Source organism: Helianthus annuus, chromosome 14, assembly GCF_002127325.2.
Source record: "Helianthus annuus cultivar XRQ/B chromosome 14, HanXRQr2.0-SUNRISE, whole genome shotgun sequence".
Taxonomy (NCBI): Eukaryota; Viridiplantae; Streptophyta; class Magnoliopsida; order Asterales; family Asteraceae; genus Helianthus; species Helianthus annuus.
Window position 1 is genome coordinate 80400320 of NC_035446.2, and position 27018 is coordinate 80427337.

Sequence of the window (27018 nt, forward strand, 5' to 3'; positions counted from 1 at the left end):
AGCAAAGAATGTTATAGCCCATGTAGATTCGCTTCTCGTAGCAAATCAGGTAAACGGAGAATACGAGGCGAGGGAAGCAAACATGATCGAGTATCTCGAACAAGTAAGGCAGGCAATGGCTTCGTTCGAAGCATGTAGGGTCGAGCATATCCCCCGTAGCAAAAACAAAAAGGCGGATGCGTTGAGCAAGTTGGCATCGGTATCATTCAGTCACCTAGCCAAAGAAGTAAGAGTGGAAGTTTTAGCTGCACCGTCAATCGCAGCTCCGCAAGTAATGCAGGTCGAAGCTCCACCACAAACATGGATGACGCTGATAATTAACTATTTGGTGCATGACGTTCTGCCAACCGACAAAGCAGAAGCAAGGAAGATTCAGATCAACTCCCTCCAGTATCAGATGCAGGAAGGAGGTTTGTACCGAAAGACCTTTCTCGGACCGTTGCTAAAATGTCTGGACCCGGAGCAAGCTAGTTATATCATCCGGGAAATACACTATGGCATCTGTGGTATCCACGCCGGGCCCAAAATGATCGTAACAAAGGTAAAAAACGCAGGGTACTACTGGCCCGGGATGCATGAAAGCGCCGTTAAAGAGCTCCAGCAATGTGACGAATGTCAAAGGCACGCACCAATCAGCCTCCGAGCTAAAAACGAAATGATACCAGTAACCGCCGCATGGCCTTTTTAAAAATGGGGCGTTGATATCGTCGGACATTTTCCGAGATCAAGCGGAAGCGCTCAATATCTGTTGGTCGCGGTGGATTATTTCACCAAGTGGGTAGAAGCTCGGCCGTTTACAACCATCTCCGGCTATAATGTGACACGATTCTTCTGGGAACAAATAGTATGCCGATTTGGTCTTCCGCTCTACATCATAAGTGATAATGCAAAACAGTTTGCAGAAAATCCCTTCAAGCGATGGTGTGAAAGTTTAAAAATCAACCAAGTTTTTTCCTCGGTTGCCCACCCCCAGGGCAACGGGCAGGTTGAACAGATCAATCGACGCATCGTCGACGGCATAAAAAGAAGGCTAGGTCAGGAGGGAAAAGGTTGGGCGGACGAATTACCAAACGTCCTGTGGGCGCACCGAACACTGCACAAGACCAGCAACGGAGAAACACCGTTTAGCCTGACTTACGGTACTGAAGCAGTGATTCCGGCCGAGATCGGACTCCCAAATCAAAGGTGCAAGAGTTGGGAAGAAAACGAACGTGAACTCCGGTCCAACCTTGACTTGTTGGAAGAACGCCGAAACATAGCGGCAATCAAAGAGGCCCGATATAAGAAGAAAATCGAAAAGTATTACAATGCTCGGGCTAAAATCTACAAGTTCAAAGTTAGAGACTATGTACTCCGAAACAACGACGCAAGCCGCGCCAAAACCCCCGGCAAACTAACCCCAAAGTGGGAAGGGCCATACCGAGTCAAGGAAGCCAGTGAGAAGGGCTCGTATGTGCTGGAAAAGCTCGACGGAACCCCAGTGCCTCGAACATGGAATGGGGTGCACTTGAAAAAGTGTTTCATGTAAACAACCAGCTGCGGCTGAAGAAGATCGCTAATCTACGCTTTTAGTATTTCCAAATTTCAGTATGTAAATCGGGAGGATATTACCCCGATAACCTTTTATTTCCTTTGTAATCGGGATGTTTTTTCCCGAACCAGTAAATAAAGCGATCTATATCATTATAAGCATAAAGGTAGCATATGTATAAGTTCGAACAAAATTTCTAAATGTGCACGAACGGGCCATGACCCATGCCTCGCGCTGATCGAGAAGGCTTAAATAGTTCAAAAGAGAATAAAAATCTATTAAGCAGGCGAAGCACCTTCATTCGGTGCGATCGCCAAATTAAAGAGCGATTAAAATAACTGACTTAAATACAAAATTAGTACACGCTTAAGTACACGGCAAAGGTTTGGACGCAAACCAAATGCTAAGTAACTAAATTAAAATAACTGACTTAAATACAAAATTAGTCATGCTTCCTTGTGGTACGATTAAAACTGTTTCGAGCAAAACATACTGACAGAACATATTGTACGATTACAAAAAAAAAAAAAAATCAAACTTGAACTATGTCATCATCATCCCCAACGATGGGAAGTTTGCTTCTTTGTTGAATAACCGATAGGGGCTCATCTATCAAATCCACTACCTTGTCAAGAACGGAGATATTAAGCTCATCAAAAGCTTTCACCGCAGCATCTAGGGCACCCTGAGCTCCGGCATCATAACCTGGAACCTCTTCCGCAGAGCCAACCAGATCCTGCGCAGCTTTAAAACCCTGCTTTATCCCTTCATTTGCCCCAACCGCGTTAACACTGTTGACCAGGTCAGCAACCACCTTCTCCAGTTCAGGGCTTTGATGCACCAGTTTGACAACCCATGCAACCCCATCTGTCAAGAACCATTGCTTGGTAAGTTTTAGCTCCGACAATTGCGCGTATGATTCAATCATGTCACGCTCGCACCGAATCAACATCCCTTTTGCTTCGTCAATAGTTGTTTTGTGCGACTCGATCTCCCTGTCACGAGCTCTTTCTATTTCGTCTTTAGCTACAAAGAAACGACGTTCAAAAGGATCAATGATAATAATATATATAAAAAAAAGGGGAGAAGAGAAGGTTGTGAACATACCATCAACTAAGCGATGGTAATCAGCCAGAAGTTGATCATGAGATGCCTGCATTTCCTTCAGCTCGGCGGCATGCTTCATCTCTACACCGGTTAATTTTTTCTCCAAATCAGCAAATTTCGACTTAAAAGTCTCCAAATCTTGAAAAGCTTTATCTCGAGCCTCATAAGCGGCCGCAGCCGAAGCTTGGGACGACTTGTTAACCTCCTTGGCTTCTAAGTTTTGCTCCTTTAAACGATCAACCTGAGCCCGAAGAGAGTTCAGTTCTTGCTTCGTTTTCGAACGAACGTTGTCCTCTTTCTCCAAATTAGCAACCTCGCATCGAAGCTTGTTGCAATTCGATTCCGACTCAATCCAACGCTTATACACTTCCACCACCAACGAATTGGACTGAGCTTGATTCACCATAAGGGCATTTCCAAGCTCCGGGCCGCTCATCTTTCGATAATGAGAATGCTCCGCTGGAGTCCCAAAATGGAATAACGCCATTTTCGCCGACAAAGCATCCACAATCCGATCCTTGTTCGTCAACGACCATTCCGGGACATACTTCTCCAATGCCCGACCCGAATCCATGTCCTCAATGCCGCCCGAACCTAATTCCCGAAACAAGAACACAGCCTCAGTGTCATACCATAGAGGGGAGGAAGAAGCACTGTCCCCACCATCAAACGGCGAAGAGCTCGGCCTGGACACATTAGACGCAACTCCCGTAGTAAACTTACCCGAAGGAGAAGGCACGATTTTCTTGGGGTCGGATGTGCGCAAGTCTGTAACAACCTTAACACCACCCTCACCAAAAGACAACGGGCTCAAAGGAGTTTGCAGCGGATGATCCCGCGGGGTGCGGCCCTCATGGAGATGAGCATCCAAATTTGCTAGTACACCTCCGGCGGTAGAAAATTCGGTAACTTGATCGTCATCATCGAGTGTAATTGTTTTGAAATCTGCCTTCGTCCTTTTCGGCTGCCTGGCCTTTGGGTCAGTTTTGGTGGGAGCAGCCCGTTTTCTCTTCAAAATAATCTGAGGCTGTCCACCTTCATCTTCACCATCCCCTCCGGCGTTCCCATCTTCGCTCCGATCATTACCTCCTTTTTCACCACTAGCACGCGTCTCAGTGTCCCCAACAGAGAGATGAACCCCCTCATCCTCAATAATAATTTTAGAACCAGAACCCTTCGTCATCGACGAACCAGCTTTCCGACCCCCAGCATCATCCGCCGTAACCATCGCCTGAATCTGAGCAACCGGTGATGCAATAGGGGCCGAACCCGAACCACCTTGACCACCAGGAGCCTCCGGCTTATGAATCGGGTAAAGATTCTGTTGCACAAGTTGCAAATAGGGGGTATCGCCCTTCGGAGTCTTAGTAGCACGAACATCCAGCTCCTTCGAGTCGAAGGACTTCAACCGTAGCGCCTCCTTCAAACCCATAACTGCACAAGAAGACAAATGATAAGTAATATCTACCAACCCAACAAAAAAAAAAGAGTTCGAAGATAAATAAGTAGCGCATAAATGTACAGAGAGCACCATACAACTAACCCTCTTTGTTCCACCGAAGGGTAGGATACCACTCCGGTTCGGCCCACATCGTACTGATCCGACCCATGACGAGGATGTGTTCCGGATATTTCTGTATACGTCCGGCCTCTTTTATCAAATCGGCGTACAGCTTCTCGTTATACGAAAAATCTTCAGGAAGGGGAGGCGGGAGTTTCGACTTCTTTACCCTCCACGCCATAAATTCCGGAACGCACCGGTCGTCAACTAGAAAAAAGTGATCCTTCCAGTCCTTTATACTCGTGGTGATCCATGTATAGCAGCAAGAATTCTTATCCCTAACCTCAAAAGTATACCAATTTCCGGACCGGTTCAACTTGTAGAAGGCCCGGAACACATCCAAATCCGGCTCGGACCCTAAGCTACGACAAGCCAACTCGAAGTGACTGATTTTGGCAAGGCCAAAAGGATTCACTTGAGTCAAGTGTACCTCGTGAAAAAGTAAAACCTCAACCAAGAACTTCGTCAGGGGCAGACGACAGTTACAGTAGTCGAAAAAACGAGTATAAATCCCAATCTTCCCCGGGACGAAAGGATAGATAGGCGTATCTTTTTTCGGAAGTACAGGGTTTAGCGATCTAGGAATCGCATAACTCTCCACATACCAGTCTAACCCCTTTTGAGTCAAGACGTTAAAGCAACCAGAAAGATTGCTCTTATTCGCCATAATAGAAAAAAGGACTTACTAACCTGAACAAGTGAATCGTTTTTATCGCCAAACAAAGATGAAGAAGAAAAAGAAGAGGAAGATGAAGAAGGTAAAAGGTATAAAGTGTAAATTGAAAGATTACCTTCCCCCTTTTATAGGGATGTGAAACCGCCTCAAAGCCCCAATCAAACGACGACACGTCATGATAACTGACGCGCACCAACCGTCACATCGGGCGGGAAATTTAAAACGACTGACGGTCACCAATCTTAGATCACCGCCCAATTTCAAAATTTTAAAATCAACAAACAACCGCCAAGCAAAAGACCATGGACCCCAGAATACTTCGACAAATAGTTCGATATTTTTGCTAGACAAACATTACGAACTAGGGGGACTTGATGAGGATACGTCCCTAACCGGACCGAATCATCACCACAAACAGATCGGACCGAGCCTTACACCACGAAACGAACCGGACACCACGACGGTTCGACGTAACTAACTAGGCCCCACCTCCATAACCGTCATGATAGCGACTGGTCCGACCCTAACTAACTTGCCACGTCAGCACACCCAAAAGCTATAAATACCCCGCCAAAGCTTCCAGCAAGGGGTAATCGCTACTCTCTCTCTCCCTGACTTATTTCTTCCTCACAAATACTTATTCTCACGCCCGAGCTTGGTCACAGAGAGGCCCCCCTCCCTGTGACGAGGCTAACGGCGTGCTTGTCTCTTGTGATCTTGCAGGTCTCTTGCCGGGTCATCTGAAGCTATACTCTGGCCAGCTCGTATAAACTGGTTTTTGAGTCTTCAATGTGCATGCAAATAGGCAAGACGTCATATATGGGAAAAAAATGAGGTTTCTGTTTCAATGAAAAATATGGATCTTGATCACTACGTATCGGCTCTTGTTCATTCAAAAGAACCGGAAGATGTACGATATGGAATAGACAATCTTGAAAGTGTATTGGGCGACTACGTGGATGAAGGTGAAAAATGTGTACATCTATATATGTTGGCAGTCGGATACTTCCGGAAGGGGGACTACAAGAAAAGCAAGGGTTTTGTTGATAGTTGTCTAATGGTACCATATCCTCGATCATGAAACTTGTACTCCTTAATCTTATATGCAAGAAAGAAAAAGGCTCCCCTTTGGGTTCTTGTCTTGTATATGAATTTTCTTTATAGTGGAGTGTAATATCTGAAATTTTACAGATTGAACCAGAGTGGGAAGAGCCAATAATTCTCAAGAAATTTGGTAGAGTGTCGTCTCAAGAAGGGTAGGTACAAATTCTTGAAACGGATTTGGTAACCGACATTATGGTAAGCTTGATTCTTTGTTGTATTTAATTTATACAGGTGGGGTGACTGGCATTGCTGCACCAGCTGTTGTTGTGAGTGTTACTCTTGTTGCAGTTGTTGGCCTATGGAGAAGCAAGCGACCATAAGCCAGCCAGATGTCAAAAGAGCCACTTATGTGGGCTTCAAGGATTTGAATTTGCTTCCAATGTTAGATATTAAAGTAGTCAACCAAGTGACATTGCTAGCCGGTTAATGGATCAAAATAGTATCTTGCTGTTGTGGTTAAAACTTTGTTTATTGGTTGTGATAAGTTTCTTGCCTTTAAAATAGCTTTTTTGGTTTTGGAATTTCTCTCGCTTGCCTATTTTAACCAAGTTTGCCTATTTTAAAACAGCTTCTAGTGGCAGCTTTTTCATGTGCCGCCCATTCTCATAGGGGCCTTTGGTGGCACTTTTTTTTTTTTTGACACTTTTTGCGTGTCACTAAATGGCATTTTGTTTGTAGTGTCTTGAGCAAATACTTCGGACGCACAGCACAGGTGGGCAGTGGCTTCGACCTACGGAAATATGTTAAATCTTAAGTAAATATACAAAGTTTTAGATTGCTTCAGAGCCAAGAAATAGACCCCTAGGGATGATTTCTAAAGCTTTCATACTTATCCACATGCAACATTTTGAATAATTATCTCTTTCTAGTTGTATGTTTACTTATAATTTTGTTAGGATATGAAATTGAGAGAATCATAAATAGGAGAGAAAACCAATTTCATTACCAAACTAAGTAACTCACTGATTACAACTGCTTATAACGACTAACTACCGCCCGTTGCATGCTTACAACCTACCCCTACAACAATTCACTTATTACAAAACAGACTCTCGATTATTACAATATGTAAAAACTAAGTAAAACTATTATGACATGTAACAAAACTCCCCCCATTAAGATTCTTGTCCTCAAGAATCCACTTTAAAATCTGGAAATCTCAACATAAACTCATTAGCAACTTCCCAAGTAGAATCATGAATAGGCATATCTTTCCACTGAACCAAAAATTTCACAATTGGCTTATTCCCTTGCTTAGCCAATTTCCTTGTCTAAAATAGCCAAAGGCTGCAATGCAGACTCTACTGCACATCTGGAAGAACTATCGGTTTAATAGGAGGTACATACGCTTTCTTTAACAACGGAACATGAAACGTAGGATGTAAGTGAGATCCCCTAGGAAGTTATAAGGTATAAGCTGCGACGCCCACCTTCCTCAATACCCTAAAAGGACCAAAATACTTTTGAGACAACTTTGAATACTTGTGCAGTCTTAAAGAAGTTTGATGATGTGTGTAAAATGCAACATATAAATCACATCAATTAAGGCATAAAACTAACCCTTTTTAAGTACTAATGTTGGAAAAAGAGTGTTTTTGTCTTCCTTTTGTATTTTCAGGATGAAATGAGCTCAAAATCACAAAAGAAGCAAAAAGACAACTAATTCTAGCATAAATACAAGAAAAGGAATAAAAGTAGACTGCCCGGATCCTCAACGGCACCTCCCAAGGCAACGAAGAGAAAACAGAAGACTGAACACGCCCCGTGTCCAGCGGACACGGGGCCGTGCCCAGGAAGCAGCAGAAAAGACAAACCAGTAGAAGCTTCCATTGCCCACCACGGGGCCGTGTCCAGCGGGCACGGGGGCGTGGTGAAAGTACAGCAGGCGCATTAATTGTAATTGCGAATTACAATTAATGAAGAGAGAGAATGTCAGACGGGCACGGGGGCGTGTCCAGCGGACACGGGGCCGTGCCCAGCCTTCTGTTCAGCCTATAAATAGGGGAGCTTGGTTTCATTCCACTTCATCCCTTGGCACACCACCTCTCTCACACTTCATCCACCACCCACCACCACCATAACACCATCATCCACCACCATCATCCATTGTCCATCATAGAGTGTGTGAGTCGTCTCGGGATCCAAGATTGATAGTAAGAGTTCTTGACAATCAAGGCCATGTTTGCCTAAGTCTCTTACATCACTTGGTGAAGACAAGTGTTTAGTATAATACTTTTTATTTTTAATCTTTTGCACTTTTTATTTGGTTTTGTATTAATGACTTTAATAACTAGTTACTTATGTTGAAGGTGATCTTTCCTTATCGTTTGTCCGTGGTGTCTTGGCGTTATTTTACTGTCTATATAAAATAAAAGATTTTCACCATTCATATCTCCACGGTCTATATGGAGGTATATTGGCTACCTGGTCGGGGGTTAAGGGAACGGTTTGGTAAGGGTCTTGCCCTTGTTCAGCGTTTAGAGGTCCTGCTTGGGACCTGGGTCAAATTTAGTAGGATCTCCTTCAATACCCATAGGTATTGGATGGCGGGGATCCAAACTCTTTGACCCCCTCATAAGTTAACTACTATTAATACTATAACCCGGTTATTTAGGACTGTATCCCTGCTGACTCAGACTACTTAGCCGAGGGTAACGTCACCGCCAAAAGCGGGGCCTACCACAATTTGCATTAATAACTTAATTCATTATCTTTCAATAATCCGACCCTTTAGGATTGTATCCTTGCTGACTCAAACTACTGGGTTGAGGGTACCGTCGCCTTCAAAAGAGGGGCCTACTACAATAACTAAGATAATCTCTTAAACAAGTGCAAAAGTGCGAAGATAATCAAAGGTTATACTAATACACGTGTCGGATCCAAGTGATTCATCTTGTCTATCTGTTTTTATTTTATTTTATTTTTCAGCATTTAGTTAGTTTTTATTTTTCTTAGTTTAAAACATTTTTCTCACTTTTTGATTTGATTAGACGTTGAGGATAAACCGGTATTAAAAGCTCTTGTGTCCTTGGACGACCTCGGTATCTTACCAACACTATACTACGCCCACGATGGGTGCACTTGCCCATATGTGTGTTTAGTGTTAGTAAATATCGTGTTTTATAAATTTAAAACTTGGCTAAAAGTGTAAAAAGGGGCTTAAATAGACATCAAAATTATAACACACTTCACGCACATCATTTGAACATATGGCCGTAATTTCAAATAAACCTAATCTCCCACTTCAAAACTTCTATCACTCCTTTTATGACCCGCAAACTGTTTCATTCTATTATTTGCTCTTTCCAAGGACTACTTTAAAATCACCAACATCTCCTCTATACTCCTAAACCAACTTTCCAAGTCTGCCACAATTGTATTGCAAGGAATATAAGGTAAATGTATTGGAGGATCAACACCATAAAGAGCCTTAAATGGGGTCATTCTAATAGCAGAATGCCAAGTGGTATTGTACCACCACTGAGCAAGAGATAACATTTGATCTAAGCATTAGGTTCGGACATAACCATGCATCTTAGATAAGCTTCTTAGCATCTATTCAACACTCCAGTCTGGCCATCTGATTATGGATGATATGCAGTAGAAAGGGCTTGCTTTATTCCTTGTAACTTCAAGAACTCCTTCCAAAAATTGCTAAAAAAATATAGGGTCTCTATCTGATACAACTGTCTGTGGACAACCACGCAACTTGAATATATTGTCCATCATTACTTGCGTAACCTGTACTACTGTAAACGGATGTTTCAAGGAAATGAAATGGTCAAATTTTGTAAACCTATCCACTACAACTAGAATGGTATCTTTTCCACCCGATTTAGGCAATCCACTAATAAAATCCATAGAGATGTCAGTGAATACGGATTGAGGTGTAGGTAGAGGATTTACTAATCCCGGACTGTCTATAGCTTTATATTTGGCCTTCAAACAAGTGTCACAAGTCTTTACCAACTTCTTCACATCTTTAGAAGCTCCCTTCCAATAAAACATATTTCTAAATCGTTGTAAAGTTGCTTGCATTCCAGAATGTCCCCCAATTGCTGAAGAATGACATAACCACAAATTTTCTTGCCTTATCTCGTCATTCTTACCAATCCACAATTTTTTCTAGTCAATAGCTCACCATCCCACTTCATATGTTTCACCTCTACCCCTTGTGATAATGTTTGAATCAACTGTTGAGCTGTAGGATCCTGTTCCCAATGTGACTTGATCTTATTCAGTAACAAAGGTTCATAAGAAGAAATTGCCATCTGAAATTGAGTCGACCCATGTACTCTAGAAAGTGCATCAGCAACATTGTTTTCCACACCTTTCTTATAAACAATATTGTAATCATATCCCATCAATTTACTTAACCAAGTATGTTGTAAATGTGTTGTAATTTTATGTTCTAACAAATGCTTTATAGACTTTTCTGATCAGTGCGGATAGTAAAGTGGTTCATAATAAGATATTGATGCCAATGTTTAACTGCTAATAGGATTGCCAGCAGCTCTTTTTCATAAACATAAATGATACATTGTCTAGCAGATAAAGCTTTACTTACAAAAGCTATAGGATGTTTGCCTTGCATTAAAACAACAAACGAACCCTTTGAACTAGCATCAGTCTCCACAATAAATTCCTGAGCCCAATCTGGCAGTGCTAAGACAGGTGCTTGTATTAAGGCTAACTTCAGTACTTCAAATGCTTTTTGTGCCTCCTCGGACCAATGAAATGCATCCTTTTGTAATAAATTTGTCAATGGTTTAGCAATGGTACCATAAGAAGAAATAAATCTTCTGTAGTAACCAGTTAAACCTAAAAATCCTCTCAATTGTTTAGCATTTGCAGGAACATGCCAATTTTTCACAGCTTCAACTTTAGATGGATCAGTGGAGACTCCCTCCTTAGAAATTACATGCCCAAGATATTCCAGTTTTGCCCCAGCAAAGCTACACTTTGATCTTTTAGCATAAAGTTGGTTAAGTCTGTATAATTGCAACACTTCTTCCAAATCCTTTAAATGTTGATCCAGGTTTTTACTATATACTAACACATCGTTAAAAAATCAGCATAGATTTCCTCAACAATTTCTGAAATACTGAATTCATTAAACCTTGAAAGGTTGCAGGAGCATTTGTTAACCCAAAAGCCAATATTAAGCATAAAAGTTCTTTTCAAATGGTGTTTGGGATTCCTTTTATCTCCAAAATTCCTTCTCAGATGGGTGTTTGGTATTCCTTTTAACTTTTAAGAAGTTAATAATTCCTTTTAAGCTCCAAAAGTCCTTCTGAAAAGGAATCCCAAACATGCACTCAGTCGGAAATGTTTTTTTTTTAACTGCTGAAATCACTTTTGCTATAATAAAATTAAAGTTCATAAGGTAGGGGTATTCAAAAAGCTTGCTACTCGAAATTCATTTATAGAAAGTTCGAGAGAAGCACACTTGAAATTGCTTCTTTTTGCAAATGAGTCAATGTCAAGGTAAACTCACTCATTGACTCGTTTATGTTAAGCAAAGTTTTAATATTTATAACTTATAATCCAAATAGCTATCCAATCTTTATGAATCTTAGACCAAGTTTTACATTGATATACCGTTGGGATATATTGAATCTGTGTAATAAACTTTGCATTTATCCAAAATATATTGATTTTAGTTGCAATTTTAAAAAATAAATGACCTGGTTCGAGTTTTTATGAGTCGAGCTCGCTTAAATTTCATCTTGTTAGAAATAAACGAGTCGAGTTGAGTTGACTGCATTAACTTTGAGCTTAAGTTGAAGAGTTAAAACTGAATTGGCTTGCTTGACTCGTTCAAGATAATTATACAAGCTCAATAAGTAGACTTGTCGATCAATTTTATAAAAGTCTTATTTATTATTAAAAAACAAATAGGCTTGTAAACGAACCGAACGTTCAGTAAACCGTTCATGAATCGTTCGGTAGAAAATTCGTTCATGTTCGTTTATTTATAAATGAACGAACATGAACAATTTTTTTCTTCATTTAAATAAACGAACGAACATGAACAATGTCCCGTTTGTTCATTTACGTTCATGAACGATCGTTTGTGTTCGTTCATTTATGTTCATTCATTTACGTTCGTTTATGTCCGTTCATTTAAATTCGTTCGTTTGTGTTCGTTTATATCCATTTGTTTATGTTCATCTTTTAAATTTAGTTATTACTAATTAAATTTAAAAACCTATTTAATTTTCTTTATCACCCCATAACTAGCTTTGACTTTCCGTTTCAAAACTTTCTTGGTATTGATATATTTGATTTATATTTTCCAATTTAGAAGCAATCTTTTCTATCATATGAAACGTGAATTAAGATTTACCTATATTTAGGTTCTTCTTCTCCTCTACTATTGCTATACAATTCAAATCCCTGTTCAATTATGTTCGTTATGATTTGTTATGTTCTTTTATGTTCAACTATGTGTGTTTATGTGCGTTTATGTTTGTGAACCGTTCGTTTATACTTTTAGCGAACGAACATGAACATGTTCAATTTTTTGACAAACGAACACGAATAAGAAAACCCGTTCATTTAAATGTTCGTGTCCGATCGTTTGTTCGGTTGAAGGTAAATGAACGAACATGAACATACATCGTTCGTGTTCGTTCAGTTCATTTACAAACCTAAAAACAAATGAGTAAATACGATATCAGTCTCAATGCATTTATAGGCAACAAATCACATACAAGATGGAATTACCATACGGAGTGTACGGGACAATCTCAGTGTGACACATGTAGTTTTTAATTTAGGGTGGGAATGGTATTATCGTCTTTTCATCGCATGACCTATTTCCCAAACGATTTTCAAACGTTTATAAGTTTTTCATACGGGGATATTTAAAAAAAATGCACCGTATTAACGAGCATTTCATTCTTTTTAATTTGAGTAGGCTATTACTGTAGTTGCTTAATTTTTGTTTTTTAATTTTACAAGCTATAACGTCACGTGATTATGTTTCAGTACCATATATGCAAGGAGTAACAAATTCTCAATGTAACCCTACATCTATAATAATGTACCATATATGACAAGTGTAATGTCACGTGATTTTGTATTCGTACGTAATTACGTTATTATATTTTTTTGATTGTGTAATGTATTTACTAAAGTTATGCGTATTACATAATTATACATTCAATATTATGAGAACTTAATTGTTTTTCTGTTATTATGTGATCAGATTTGTAATATAAGTCGTTACGTGATTATAGATGTAATGTTACATTGAGTATTTGTTACTGCTTCGCATGGTACCTGATTATTATAATGAGCATTTGTTACTGCTTCACATGGTACGTGATTATGACATTGAGCATTTGTTACTGTTTTTGCACACATGGTACGTGATTATCACATTGAGCATTTGTTACTGTTTTTGCACACATGACACATGATTCTAGATTTAGGTATGCATTGAGTATCTGGTACGCTATTTAGGTATTCATTGATCATTTGGTATGTGATTATTGATGTAGTGTTACTTTGAGAATTTGTTACTAGTTGCATATATGGTACATAATTTAGGTATTCATTGATTATGTTCTAGTACGTATCACGTAACTCTATAGCTTGTAAAATAATTTTCTTTAAATTAAGAAAACTATAGCAATAGCCTATTTAAATTAAGGAGAATGAAATGATCGTTAATACGGTGTATTATTTTTTTCTAAAAAAGATCATTTGAAATTCAAGGGGAGGAGTAATTCATATGAGAAAAGATCATGATACTTTTTTTCAAGAGTAAATTGTGGTTTTGGTCCCTATGGTTTAGGGCTGTTCACGAGCCGAGCCGAACCGAGCGGACCTTTGCTCGTGCTTGGCTCGTTTTCAAACCGAACGGAGCGGAGCTGCTCATTTAAAACCGAGCATCAAATCAAGCGAGCATTTTTCGAGCAGTAAAAATTCTGAGCGAGCATCGAGCGAAGTTCGAGCGATTTGGACAACCGTGTCGCCCAATTTAAATTTGCTGAGAGATAGTAACAATGTTGGGTCTCACGTTTTTATGTCTTTAAAAACAAGCATATTTCATGGCATAATATTTTTCTTATGAATAACAATGTTGTGGCTGACGAGACGATGATCATATTGCATAAACAATTACGTTGAGAGCAGAAGATGATCGACTTAGGGTAATGACATGAAACATTGAGGCGATGAACAGACTTTCGTTTATCGTTTAGGGTTTAACTTTTAGTTTTGATTTTAATTTTTTTATTGGCGTGGTTGGGCTAGTACGTATAATAGTTGTAAATTTGTATATAGTTGACCAAAATCTAATAGATTGGTACATATAAAACTATAAATTTAATTTATATTTAAGTATATATGTATGTGTAAGTGTGAGTATATATATAGGTGTATGTGTGTGTATATATGTATAATTTATATTTGTGTATATATATGTGTATATACATGTTTATAGATGTATGTGTATATGTATATGTATATATATACTAATTAAATAATAATTCGAGCCGAACCGAGTCGAGCGAACCTTTGCTCATGCTTGGCTCGTTTACAAACCGAACCGATCAGAGCGGCTCGTTTACAACCGAGCGTCAAACCGAACGAGCATTTTACGAGCAATTTCCGAACGAGCGTCGAGCGAGTGACGAGCGGCGAGCGATTTGAACGGCCCTACTATGGTTTAGTGGTTATTGTTATATTCTACAATATCTAAATGTTTTGCAATTTACATACCAAGGTTTTTATTGTATTGCGGTTTTGGTCCACCACGTTAACTCCATCTAACTTATAGTTAAATCCTGCTTGCATGAGAGGCATGTGCAAGATATTTTGATAAATAAACATTCAAACGATAATATCACCTCTAGTACAAAAAAGAGCAAATAAGACGGTTTAGAAAAGGCTTTTAAGACGATTTTATGGAAAGCGACATATTTGAGATTTGGAATTAAACCTATTTTACTGGACCGTCTTATTTTGATAAATGAAACCGCCATATTTGAGATTTGGACTTATGAAATCTCCATTAAACCGTCATATTAGACCTAATATATTAAAACGTCATATTAGGCCTATTTTATTATATGGAACCGTCATATATTTCTCATTTTATTATTAAAATTTTATATATTATTATGTAAACCGTCATATTAGGCCTAACATATATTAACGGTTTTTTTATATAATAAATAATGTCACTATTTTTATATTTTCACTTGTAATAGATGTTATCAAATTGTGAAACCATTTCTCATTAAAGCTTATCATTTAGAAGCAGAGTTAGCTAAATAAATTACCAATTTTAATTATTTTTATATAATATACAAATGACGGTTTCTTTAACAACAATTATACAAAATCAAAGTCAAACTTATAATGCCCTTCATAACTTAAAATAGTAATTAAATTATTTAAAGTTAGCCACTAAAACCAAAACTTTCCAAGCTAGGGCAACGGGTTTTCAACGATTTAATATACAAAAATTATTTTGAAATATTATAATCATACTAATCCTTTTAACTTTAAACAAAATATACTAATCCTTTTATCTTTAAGCAAAAACAAAGATAATACTTTTAAAATTTAAACAAAAAAATTCTATCATTATTTATTCTATAAGAATAGAAGATTGTATTGCATATTCTAAAGTTCATATTCTCATCAAGTTCAAGCCAAATTAATTCAAGTTAAAGTTCATTCTTCATTAAAACCACACCTATTCAAGTTGTTCAATCATAGTTTCCTTCATTGTGGATCTTCACACTTCAAGGTAACACTTATGACAATACTTTTTTTAATTTATTATTTAATGAAATCACTAATTTAAGTGGTTTTGTATATGTATTCTATTATTGTTACACATATATAGTTTTTTTTTCTTGTTTCGCATATAATTGTGTTTCGTAAAAGCTTCACTGCAGTTGGAGTTAAAAGGAAAATGTTTTTGGTATATTTAGAACAATCCACCACTGGAAAACTTGTTTAATTGTGCGGTGGAAATATATGTTTTGGGCGGTTTTTTGATCGCCCATACAAATGTCCTGAAAAAATTAGTCTTGTTTATTTAGGCTGTTTTAGAACTGCCCAGAAATACATATGGAATGCCCAAAATAATAAATATAGCATCATGGATCAGAAGACATGGAACGCCCAAAATAAGAATAATTACAAAGTTGAACTCTAGTGGATTATTATTATTTTTTAAACTGCAGCATTTATTGAACCAAGCTAGCAAGCAACTGGCTGGTAGCAACCAAAATACAAAGCCAAGGACACCAAAAATACAATTACAAACAGAAATTTTCCACTTATTTCAATCAATAGCGAAGCCCTTACACCTAGGGTTGTAAACGAACCGAACGTTCAGCGAACAGTTCATGAACCGTTTGGATGGAAGTTCGTCTATGTTCGTTCGTTTAATAAACGAACGAACATGAACAAGAAATTTCGTTCGATTAGTTAAATGAACGAACATGAACAGAGGTCTCGTTCGTTCGATTGTGTTCGCGAACGTTCGGTAAGGTGTTCGTGAACGTGTTCGTGAACATTCGTTGATTTGCGTTCGTTTATGTTCGTATGTTTGTGTTTTAATTGAAGATCTTTGTACTTTCTTATATTTTATTTGTACATTTATATTATTAAACTTTTATTTATTTTATTACCCTAACAATTAAACTAGCAAACCTACTTTTACCTTGTTTATGCACCATTTTCCTTTCATTTCTCATTATTTACATCGTCGAATACGATCAACCTCTGTTCCACAATGAGGGATTCAAGTTCGAGTGCTACTCTCTGGGCCATCTATCTTTATCCTTCGCCGCGTTCGCCAAATTTATTTGTGTTCGTTTTTGTTCGTGAACCGTTCACGAACACGCTCATTTCCTTAATGAACGAACACGAACATAAAATCTTGTTCGGTAAGTGTTCATGAACCGTTCGTGAACACATTTATTTCCTTAACGAACGAACACGAACAAGGCCTTGTTCGTGTTCGTTCGGTTCGTTTACAGCCCTACTTACACCTACTTTTTAATCTAAATAAAAGGAGAGTCTTGATCTCCCCTGAGATCTTCTCAATTCTAACAGGCTCGTTCAAGAAAACCAAATTGTTTCTCCCACGCCAAATGCTGCAAATGGCTACCGATAAGATGGATTGAATAAGCCTCCTTTTATGAAACTGATCCGGAAATAGTTTGTGAATCAAAATCAAACAATGCTGCAAATGGCTACCGATAAGATGGATTGAATAGGCAAACGTATAAAACTTACATTATTCCACACGTGAATCAAAATCAAACAATGCAGAGGTTTGCCAATTTCTTACTTACAATAACAACGATTAATTTAGTATCAGGGCTCTAGATAGCCTGCAAGTTCTCTCCCTCTCTTGCTATTGAATCCGGATCTCTCTTGAACTTCCCTAATCTTACCCTATGCTGCACCAAATCATAATACCGAAAAAAGTCAATAATACAAATCTCAATTTAACCCTACGGTCTACACAATCATATAATGCACTTGACCAGCCTCAACTATTATAAACAGTAAATGCACTTATATTTATCTTGAACCAACTCAAACACGGGCATTAACTAAAATTTCATCTAGTAACACTTATTAACAAATAACAGCTTTAGTCTAAGAATATGAAATGATAATTCATATGCATACATGATTATACGTATATGTGAATACTACAATTAACATTGAAGTACAAAATAAATGCCTTCAGCTATACACTTCTTCCATTCACAATCTATCAAATAACAAGCACAAATTTTTTATCTGTGCATACATTATTCAATTGTTTGTAGTACTTCATTCCTAATGCTTCTAAAAGAATATCAACTACAGTTATGAATAAATATTTTTCTAACGCTACACTGTAGAAGAACATTTAAACATGAGACGAATTCTTGCCAAATTTAGCTTTGTAGTGAGATGCCTTAAAGACATTCTTTAATGTTCCCAGATCGATCTCCGAGGGCTGAGATCTGGTGTCCGCCCGCCCCATTGTATCAGTAGCTTGACAAATGACAACAGCAACAACTCTTTTTCTAACGATACACATATCCTACATGGCTATAGGTTCAATTAGAAATGTTCCACCAGAGACTGTAAGGAGAATGTTTAAATAATAGATTGATTCTTTCCAAATATAGATTTATTGTGAGATGCCTTAAAGAGGTTGTGAATCTTAGCACCAGGGCAGCTTACAATTATAGGTTACAGTTTTCTATCTCGATCATTACTGGGTTAGCCGATGAAAATAACGGTCCAAAACACAACTCATTCCTGCCATCTCTAGCAACAGTTATGTTAATCCAGCACCAGAGCATCTAATCATTCGTACAACATCAATCAAGAGAAACGACAATCCATTCATCTCCAATCAAGAGTTTTGTCGTAATAATCATGCCAATAACGACACAATCAATGGATGGGAAAATGACGAACAAATCGAAGGCAAAACCCTAGTATTACCTTCGCATTCAAATCTGCAACAAAATCCAGATTCTAACATCTTCACGTTCACTTTCCTACATCTCCCCTAAACAACCCAAAAACACAACCGTTCAACAAAATCACTTTCAGGATCTCTAAAGTCTAAGCTAATCCACTGTACCCGCCATTGAAAGAAATCCCCCAAATCTCTAAATTCTGACCTAATCTGCAGATATAGAAGAAACCCTAACAAAAACAAAATCTCTTACCTAATCGCCACCCATCACTGTTATTCTTCTTCACAACATCATCTCCGTCACCGCGTCGGAAGACATCAACACCCATTGACGTTGCTGAAACGCTATCTCCGTAGCCGATAGGCATCAACTCAGTGAAGCATTAGATTTATACAATCAGGATAAGAACTGTGATATCTCATATCTGACCATCCTTCTCGTTTCAAAGCCTACAACTGGCATGAAATCCAATCAGATCTAACCATATGCGGCGCAAAGTTGAAGATGTTGTTCGGGTTTTGGTGGGGTTTCATTGGCGGTGGACGGTAATAGTTTGGTTGTTACAGGTTGTTTCAATAGTGGGTGTGGTGGTGGGAGGTGTTGGGTTGGTGGTTGTGGCCCTGGTGAAAAGGCTAGCTGAGAGTGAGAGAGTCGGACATATAAATGTGTTATAAAATACAACAACAATATAAATGTGTTATAACCTTTTGAATATAAATGTGTTATAATATAATTAACTTTTTAATTTTGGTACTTTATTTATTATAATACTTTAACTAAATGAGTAAAAAGACTAACATACTCTTGTCTGACCACCAGACTTAACAAGAAAAAATAACTGAGTTAGGCTCAAAGGACATGTTGTGTAAGATTTTGAAACATTAAGTACAAAACTTGTCAAATTTTGCGTTAAAGGACATCGTCTGAAATTTGATACAAAAATAAAGGACAAAACTTGTATATTAATTTTCGTTGATTCATCCACATCATACTTAATATTTCAATTCAAATCTTTTTTTTTTTGTTTAGTTATGCATTTTAGATGGATCGTAACTATTGGATGTATGAAATTAGACGTACTGACCCAAGATTTGTGACCAACATGAAACTTTTTCTTAAGATTGCTCAAGAGGATAGTGTGAAAAAAGGAAACGAACTTGTTCCGTGTCCTTGTATGGAATGTAAAAATTTTATGGACTTCAAGGATATACGAGACATCGAGTATCATTTGTTGAAAAATGGATTTATGTTTAATTATACTGGTTGGTCAAAACACGGGGAGTCACTTGCTAATCGTAGCACAACCTCAATAAATTCAGGCTTTAATTATAATGATGAGAACAACGCTTCGCATATTAGAGATGACAGTGATAATTTAAACGAGGGCTATGATAATATTAATGAGGTCAACGATAATTTAAATGACATGCACAATGATTTGGAAGCTAATGCTGATCACAGTGATCTAGAAAAACTACAACAATTATTTGCTGACGAAGAAAAACCGTTATACGTTGGTTGTACAAAATTTTCTAAGCTTAGCGCTGTGTTAAAACTCTTTAACTTAAAGACAAACTACAATTGGAGCGATAAGAGTTTTACATGTCTACTGGAGTTATTGCACGATATGCTACCCACAGACAACGAGCTACCCATATCTGTGTACCAAGCTAAGAAATTGATGTGTCCAATGGAATTAGAGGTGGAAAGAATACATGCATGTCCCAATGATTGTATGTTGTATAGAAATCAGTACGAGAAAGCTCATACGTGTGTTACATGCGGTGAATCGAGGTACAAACGTAAAAATGAAACTAATGATTATGACGACGATGTGACGAAAAACGGGCCTCCAGCTAAATTATTATGGTATTTCCCTATTATACCGAGATTAAAGCGTTTATTTGCTAATCCTAAAGAGTCAAAGTTGTTGCGTTGGCATTCGGAAGAGCGTAAGGACGATGGAAAGTTAAGACATGTGGCGGATTCACCGTGGAGAAACTTTGATTACGATTATCCCGATTTTGGAAACGAGGTTAGAAATATACGATTTGGTCTTAGTTCAGATGGTATTAATCCTTTCGGAAACATGAGTAGTCGTCATAGTACTTGGCCGGTTCTTTTATGCATCTACAACCTTCCTCCATGGCTATGCATAAAAGAAAATACATAATGATGTCATTGTTAATTCAGGGTCCAAAACAACCTGGTAATGACATTGATGTTTATTTGTCTCCTTTGATTGATGACCTTAAAACCCTATGGAGCTCAGGTGTAGACATGTATGATGCTTATGAAAAGACGAACTTTAAGTTACGCAATTTTTTTTCTTCCCCATAAAGGAAATAGGGTAATTCGGTGGTATGTTGTTAGGTGCTCCATTTTATTTTCCCATTGAGGCTGAACCTAAACCTGTGCTTGAGAGATAACTGTCCATACACTGATAAGGGATGTATGGATTCTCGAGAAGAGAGGAGCCAATGATTTTTTGCACTATAAGTGATTTCCTAGCATACGCCAATTTTTCAGGATATAGCACAAAAGGTAAACTAGCTTGTCCTGTATGTGAAAACGAAACAAGCTCTATAAGATCAAAACATTGCAAAAAAAACTGTGTATATGGGACATCGACGATTTCTTCCACGAGATCACCATTATCGAAGACTCACAGAAGAATTTGACGGAAATGAGGAGCTCAGAAGGGCTAGGAAAGGTTTTGATGCATTTTCACGAGTAGAAAATATGAATACCGTTCTAGGAAAAAAAATCTTGTACCGAGACCAGAGACAATTGGAAAAAGAGGTCCATTTTCTGGGATTTGCCTTACTGGAAAAGTTTGGAAGTTCGACATTGCCTAGATGTTATGCATATTGAGAAAAATGTGTGCGATAGTTTGTTGGGCCTATTGCTAAACATTCCTTGAAAAACTAAAGATGGGATTAATGTTCGTAAAGACATGGAAGAAATGGGAATACGTAAAGACCTTGCCCCTTTTGAGAGAGCTAAGAGTATTTATCTCCCACCGGCATGTTATACCATGTCACGTGAAGAAAAAAGGAAGTTTTGTCAATGTTTACACGATATTAAAGTTCCGTCTAGTTATTCAGCAAATATTAAAAGGCTGGTGTCGATGAAAGAATGTAAATTGCTCGGTATGAAGTCTCATGATTGCCATGTTTTGTTTTGATGACACATATGATTCCTATTGCAATTCGCGGGTTGTTACCTAAGGAAGTCCGACATACAATCACAAAACTTTGTTTGTTTTTTAACATAATTCATTCAAAGGTTATTGATCCCGAAGTATTGGATAGTTGGGAGAAGGATATTTATATTACCCTTTGTGAACTAGAGATGTACTTTTCACCGTCCTTTTTTGATATAATGGTTCATCTAGTATCTCATATCGTAAAAGAGATAAAGTCTTGTGGTCCTGTATTCCTACGATACATGTATCCCTTTGAAAGATACATGGGTGTGTTAAAAGGTTATGTGAGAAACACTAATCGACCAGAAGGTAGTATTGTTCAAGGTTATACATCCAGAAGGTAATTGCACAGGTATTGATATCACAACATTTATAAAATAATTGAGTTTTGTTAATCATAAATGACATTGCAATACTTGATTTATTTACAGGGTATTTGGAAGGCGTTAAAAGTATTGGTGTTCCTAAATCACGTCATTCAGGTCGACTTGCAGGCGTTGGAGGAGTTGGTAAGAGATTAATCACCCCACCATCTGATGAGATAAAATTGCTCATTTTACAGTTTTACAACACATGACATGTATTGCTCCGTATGTCAATGAACACAAGAGTATACTACGGTCGACACACTTGCGCAAGTCAGATAATTGGTATACCAAACAACATAACGAGGGGTTTTGTGATTGGTTGAAGAAAAAGGTGGAGGAAACTTATGGTGAACCAAATGTTGATAAAACTGTGGAGAAATTGGGGATGGGGCCAGATTTTAGAGTAATATCTTACCAATGGTATGATATTAACGGTTATACATTTTACACTAAAAAACAAGATGATAAAATTGCAACGCAAAATAGTGGAGTCACACAAATAGCCTCAAGTACGAAGGGCGACAAAATGATAATCGCCAAAGAATCATATTACGGTGTCATACAAGAAATTTGGGAGTTATCGTATTCTTCGTTCACAATACCTTTGTTTAGATGTAAGTGGGTCAATAATCGCACAAGTGTTAAAGTTGACGAACATGGTTTTACATTTGTCGACCTTACAACGGATGGGTATAAATCAGAACCATTCATTCTCGCAACTCAAGCCACACAAGTATTTTTTATCAAAGACCCGTGCAATCCAAGATACCATATAGTATTGCAAGGTAAGCGATGTATTCTTGGTGTTGATGATGTTGACGACGAGGAAGAGTACAACCAGTTTGACGAATTACCACCATTTTCTGTTGGTATTCAGAAGGGTAACGACTATATCACCGTTGGCACCTCATACTTACGACGATCTGACCACGACGACGGGATATCTATATAAAAACCAACCCAAACCAAGAAGTCAAAGGTTTGATATATATATATATATATACACACACATATTCTATCTATATAAATAATTAAACTAAACTAAAGTTATAATAAAAGTTTTTTTTTTATTTTTTTTGCAGGACAAACAATGATGAATACTTACGATCTGAGCACAAAGAAGAGATGTTTGTAGATAAACCAGTTATATTCCATGTTTTTAGTCTACAACTATGTTTTTCTTTTATGAATTTATGAACTTATAATATTATTTTCATACTTACGTATTTTCTTAAATTTTCATATCCGAATACATATTCCATATGCAAATTCATATTTATGTTTAGACTTTCCTTTTAAATTAAAGTATTTCTTTCATATATATATCTGGTGTATGCCTATGAGACCACAGGTCAAAAAATGACTATTCACTTAAAAAAGAAAATGGGTCTTAACTAATTAAGAAAAGTTAAAAACCATGTTCCATACCTAATGTTCATCATTTTATTCCAAATTTAATAACCATATTCCATACCTAATGTTTACGATTTTATCCAAAGAATGGTAATTTGGAGGAAAGAAAACAAAAACCCTCAAATATTGCAAATCCCGCCCAATTTCTTGACACCTGACTCTCTCAATCTTATTCCCCAAATCAAAACCCCCAAAATCCTCCATCTTCCCACCATTACTTCATTCACATTTTCATCTTCCCCCCGCCATTGTTTCTCGATCTGGTTATCAGGTAAGATCTTCATACTTTTCTTAATTTCTAGATATTTACAGCATTAATTTCTATTTCCTACAGTGTTTTAGTTCGCTGTTTAACAAACGAGGAATCAAATCGTTTGATATCATACGTAGGGTTTATTGTTGTTCGTGTCACTATGTGTGTGATTTGCGTTGCTGTTTAACAAACGAGGAATCAAATTGTTTGATGTTTTAGTGTTTAGGGTTTGTATAATTGTACTTTGAAGTAATGCGATTAAGATAAATCAAGCTATTAAAGCTCGAGAAATAAGAGTTTATTGATGTGGCCTTTGTTAAAGAAATTGCCAAAAAAAATAAGGATTCAGTGTGATTTAGTTGACTATAATTTACCCAGTTTTCATGTATAGTAATATTGTTATCCTATATAATCTGAATAACTAACTAAAATATTAAATCAGAATGATCAAAATAGTATTAAATGATCTTGATCAATCTATTTAGTTTTAAAATGCTTTATATTATGGTTAATGTGTAACAAGTTGTAACTAAATAATTTGGGCACACGTGAGGTAGAAATGATACCTTGATGCATGTTTTAGATCTTCAATATGAACAGCCTGAACCATATCAAAATTCAATTTTCCGAGATCGATCAATGTGGGATTCTTGTCAGCTCTTTGTTCATATTGCTCGATAAACCACTTTGCCTCTACCCTTGGCACTCTCTAGTGTGGCGGAAGCTCCAAAGCATGAGTTACAGGGCCGGCCCTGAGCATGTGCAGGGTGGGCGTCGGCTCAGGGCCAAAAATGCAAGAGGGCCCGTAATTATTTCGACTTTTACTGTCTATACATAAATTATGTGTATATATAATATCTAATTATCAGTTTATCTCCGAACTGTCCATAGCTCAGTTGGTTAGCGTGTTGTATTTTACCAGTCAGGTTTCCGGTTCGATTCCCATATTTTACAGGCCAATTACCCAAAAAAAACAATGTATCTGAAACAGAACCCGAAAAGAAAACCGAATGTCAACAACAGTGTAAACAACAAAAAAACACTACTTTGAAAACAACCGTCTGCAACGTCTTCCGGGCTTAATTCGCCTACCATCAGCAGCCTCACCCAAAAAAACTTCATTAACCAAATCTTTAAAAATTAATCTTTCAACCTCCAATGCAAGAACCGACAACTCACCATCATAATCGGTCCAGCTTTCTGCGCGATTCAATACTTCCTCCCATAAAACACTTTTCAACCCGTCGTCTTCCTCCTCTAAACTGATGTTTTCCTTATTCTTTTTCGCTTGTAACTGTTCTATCTCTAAACATAAATCCCTCAAAAGCTTTTGTCCATTCAGCGTCTTCTTCACGAGCTTAAAAGACTTCTGAAAAGGAACCGCTAAAGCTAACTTTCCTGCAAGAATCTCATTAAAAGCGTCGAAAATAAGCTTCCTGTGGAATTTTTCCTTTTTGATGATCTTTTCGGGTGTGTTGCTGAATTTGGTTTGTTCCAATACCAGAAATAGCTCAGGGTTTATCGGGTGGCCCGAAGAGTGGAACTGGAAGGTGGTGAGGTTTGACCTGAGGTCTCTTAGTAGGAGCCCGGAAGCTAATAGAATCTTGGATATATACCGATCACCGGGCTTTGTGTTTTCACAGAGAGATGCAATGTAATTGGTGTGTGCTTCATCGTGAGTTGAGTTGAGCCTTGTGAGTTTTTGAACCAGATTTTCAATATTCCCAGGGCCATTTTTTTTAGCATTTTCAAAGACGGCCCTGATGAGTTACTAGTGATGATATGCTCTTATCAGTTTTGTCTTACTACTAGAAATTATCAGAACTTTACATAACTAGAAATAAAATTTCAATCTTACTACATATTCAGTAGACAGTGATTGACTATGATCAAATGACCACAGTGATGACGCATAGTTTGCTGATCGTCTAGGGACATTCTCTGCAGTGAATGTTTACTTTTTGATTTACTTTTAACCAAAACGTATATTAGTGGGTTTGTATATGTCAAAACTTCAAAGTGTTGGATAGATTTATATTTAAAGATGGTTAAAATGTCATAATCTATTTGACCTCTACTTGTCACTTTCCATGCAACACATACCCAGAACAAAGAAGTGCTACAACATTGGAAATATCCTTGCAAGGCCAGAGGTATCAGGAAGGTTAGCTAAATGGGCAATAGAACTGGGGGGCCATAATGTGGTTTTCAGACCAAGACCATCAATCAAAGGCCAAGTTTTGGCAGACTTCATGACGGAAGTCCCAGATGAAAAAGACAGAGAATGTAAAGCGATGGAAAAAGCTGAGAAAAAGCAAACAGATGAGCCATGGCTGTTGTACACAGATGGTGCATCTAACGAGGATGGAGCAGGTGCAGGGCTAAGGCTGGTGAGCCCAGACAAACATGAGTTCACATACGCCATACGCCTAGATTTCAAGCGCAGAAACAACGAAGCAGAGTACGAAGCCTTCTTGGCTGGCCTGCGATTGGCGATCAAAATGGGGGTCCGACACATCGAAGCACATGTGGACTCCATGCTAGTAGCAGGCCAAATCAACGGCCAATATGAAGCCAAGGGCGATATAATGGCACTCTACCTCAACCAAGCGAAAACGTTGCTACAAACCTTCTATTCCTACAAGGTGCACCACATAAATCGAAGCGAAAACAAGCCGGCGGACGCTTTAAGCAAGCTTGCATCAACAAGTTTCCAGCACCTAGCAAAGGATGTGCGCATAGAGGTCTTGAGCAACCCATCCGTTCCACTCAGAGAAGTAAGCGTAATCCAGACAGGAACAACGTTCTGGATGACGCCAATAATCATGTACTTGCAGTCTGGGATACTTCCAGAAAACAAAGCCGAGGCGCGAAAGATCCAATACAAATCAGAACACTATCAGATGGCAGATGGGATACTGTACCGAAAGTCGTATCTTGGCCCACTACTACGATGTGTTGACGCCGACGACGCAAATTACCTGATCCGGGAAGTGCATGAAGGAATTTGTGGTATCCATGCCGGGCCTCGAATGGTAGTGGCAAAAGTGATGAATGCCGGATACTACTGGCCCGGGATGCACCTTGATGCTGTGAAAGAACTGAGAAAGTGTAGTGGCTGTCAGAGGCATGCGCCAAAGACCATGCGCCCCAAGAATGAACTAGTGCCCGTAACAACCGCATGGCCTTTTCAACAATGGGGCATAGACATGGTAGGCCCTTTCCCAGAAGCACCGGGGGCAGTCAGGTTCATAATAGTCGCGGTGGACTACTTCACCAAGTGGGTAGAAGCAAAGGCGCTTGCATCAACCACATCGGCAGTCGTCAAAAGAT

The 27018-nt window shown here is 38.2% G+C and overlaps 1 protein-coding gene and 1 long non-coding RNA gene across 2 annotated transcripts; both read right to left on the minus strand.

Moving 5' to 3' along the window:
* Positions 1 to 17195: 17195 nt before the first annotated feature.
* On the minus strand, positions 17196 to 19119 carry LOC110908558. Its single transcript, XR_002574712.1, has 2 exons — positions 18466 to 19119; positions 17196 to 17417 (listed from the first exon to the last, which is right to left on the minus strand). It is a non-coding gene; the product is annotated as an uncharacterized LOC110908558 (long non-coding RNA).
* A 5550-nt stretch (positions 19120 to 24669) lies between these two features.
* Positions 24670 to 25623, minus strand: LOC110906829 (protein LONGIFOLIA 1-like). The gene is made up of 2 exons (XM_022151903.1): positions 25547 to 25623; positions 24670 to 25445 (listed from the first exon to the last, which is right to left on the minus strand). Exons 1-2 carry the CDS (start codon positions 25621 to 25623, stop codon positions 24728 to 24730), a joined length of 795 nt encoding a protein of 264 aa, XP_022007595.1. The 3' UTR covers positions 24670 to 24727.
* Between the last annotated feature and the right edge of the window lie 1395 nt (positions 25624 to 27018).

Excerpts from the sequence above, each read along its gene's own strand:
- LOC110906829 (XM_022151903.1), bottom strand. The coding sequence starts at position 25,623 with ATGTCCCTAGACGATCAGCAAACTATGCGTCATCACTGTGGTCATTTG. Across the intron at positions 25,446-25,546 it reads AATCACTGTCTACTGAATAT|GGCCGTCTTTGAAAATGCTA; the intron begins GTAGTAAGATTG and ends GTAACTCATCAG.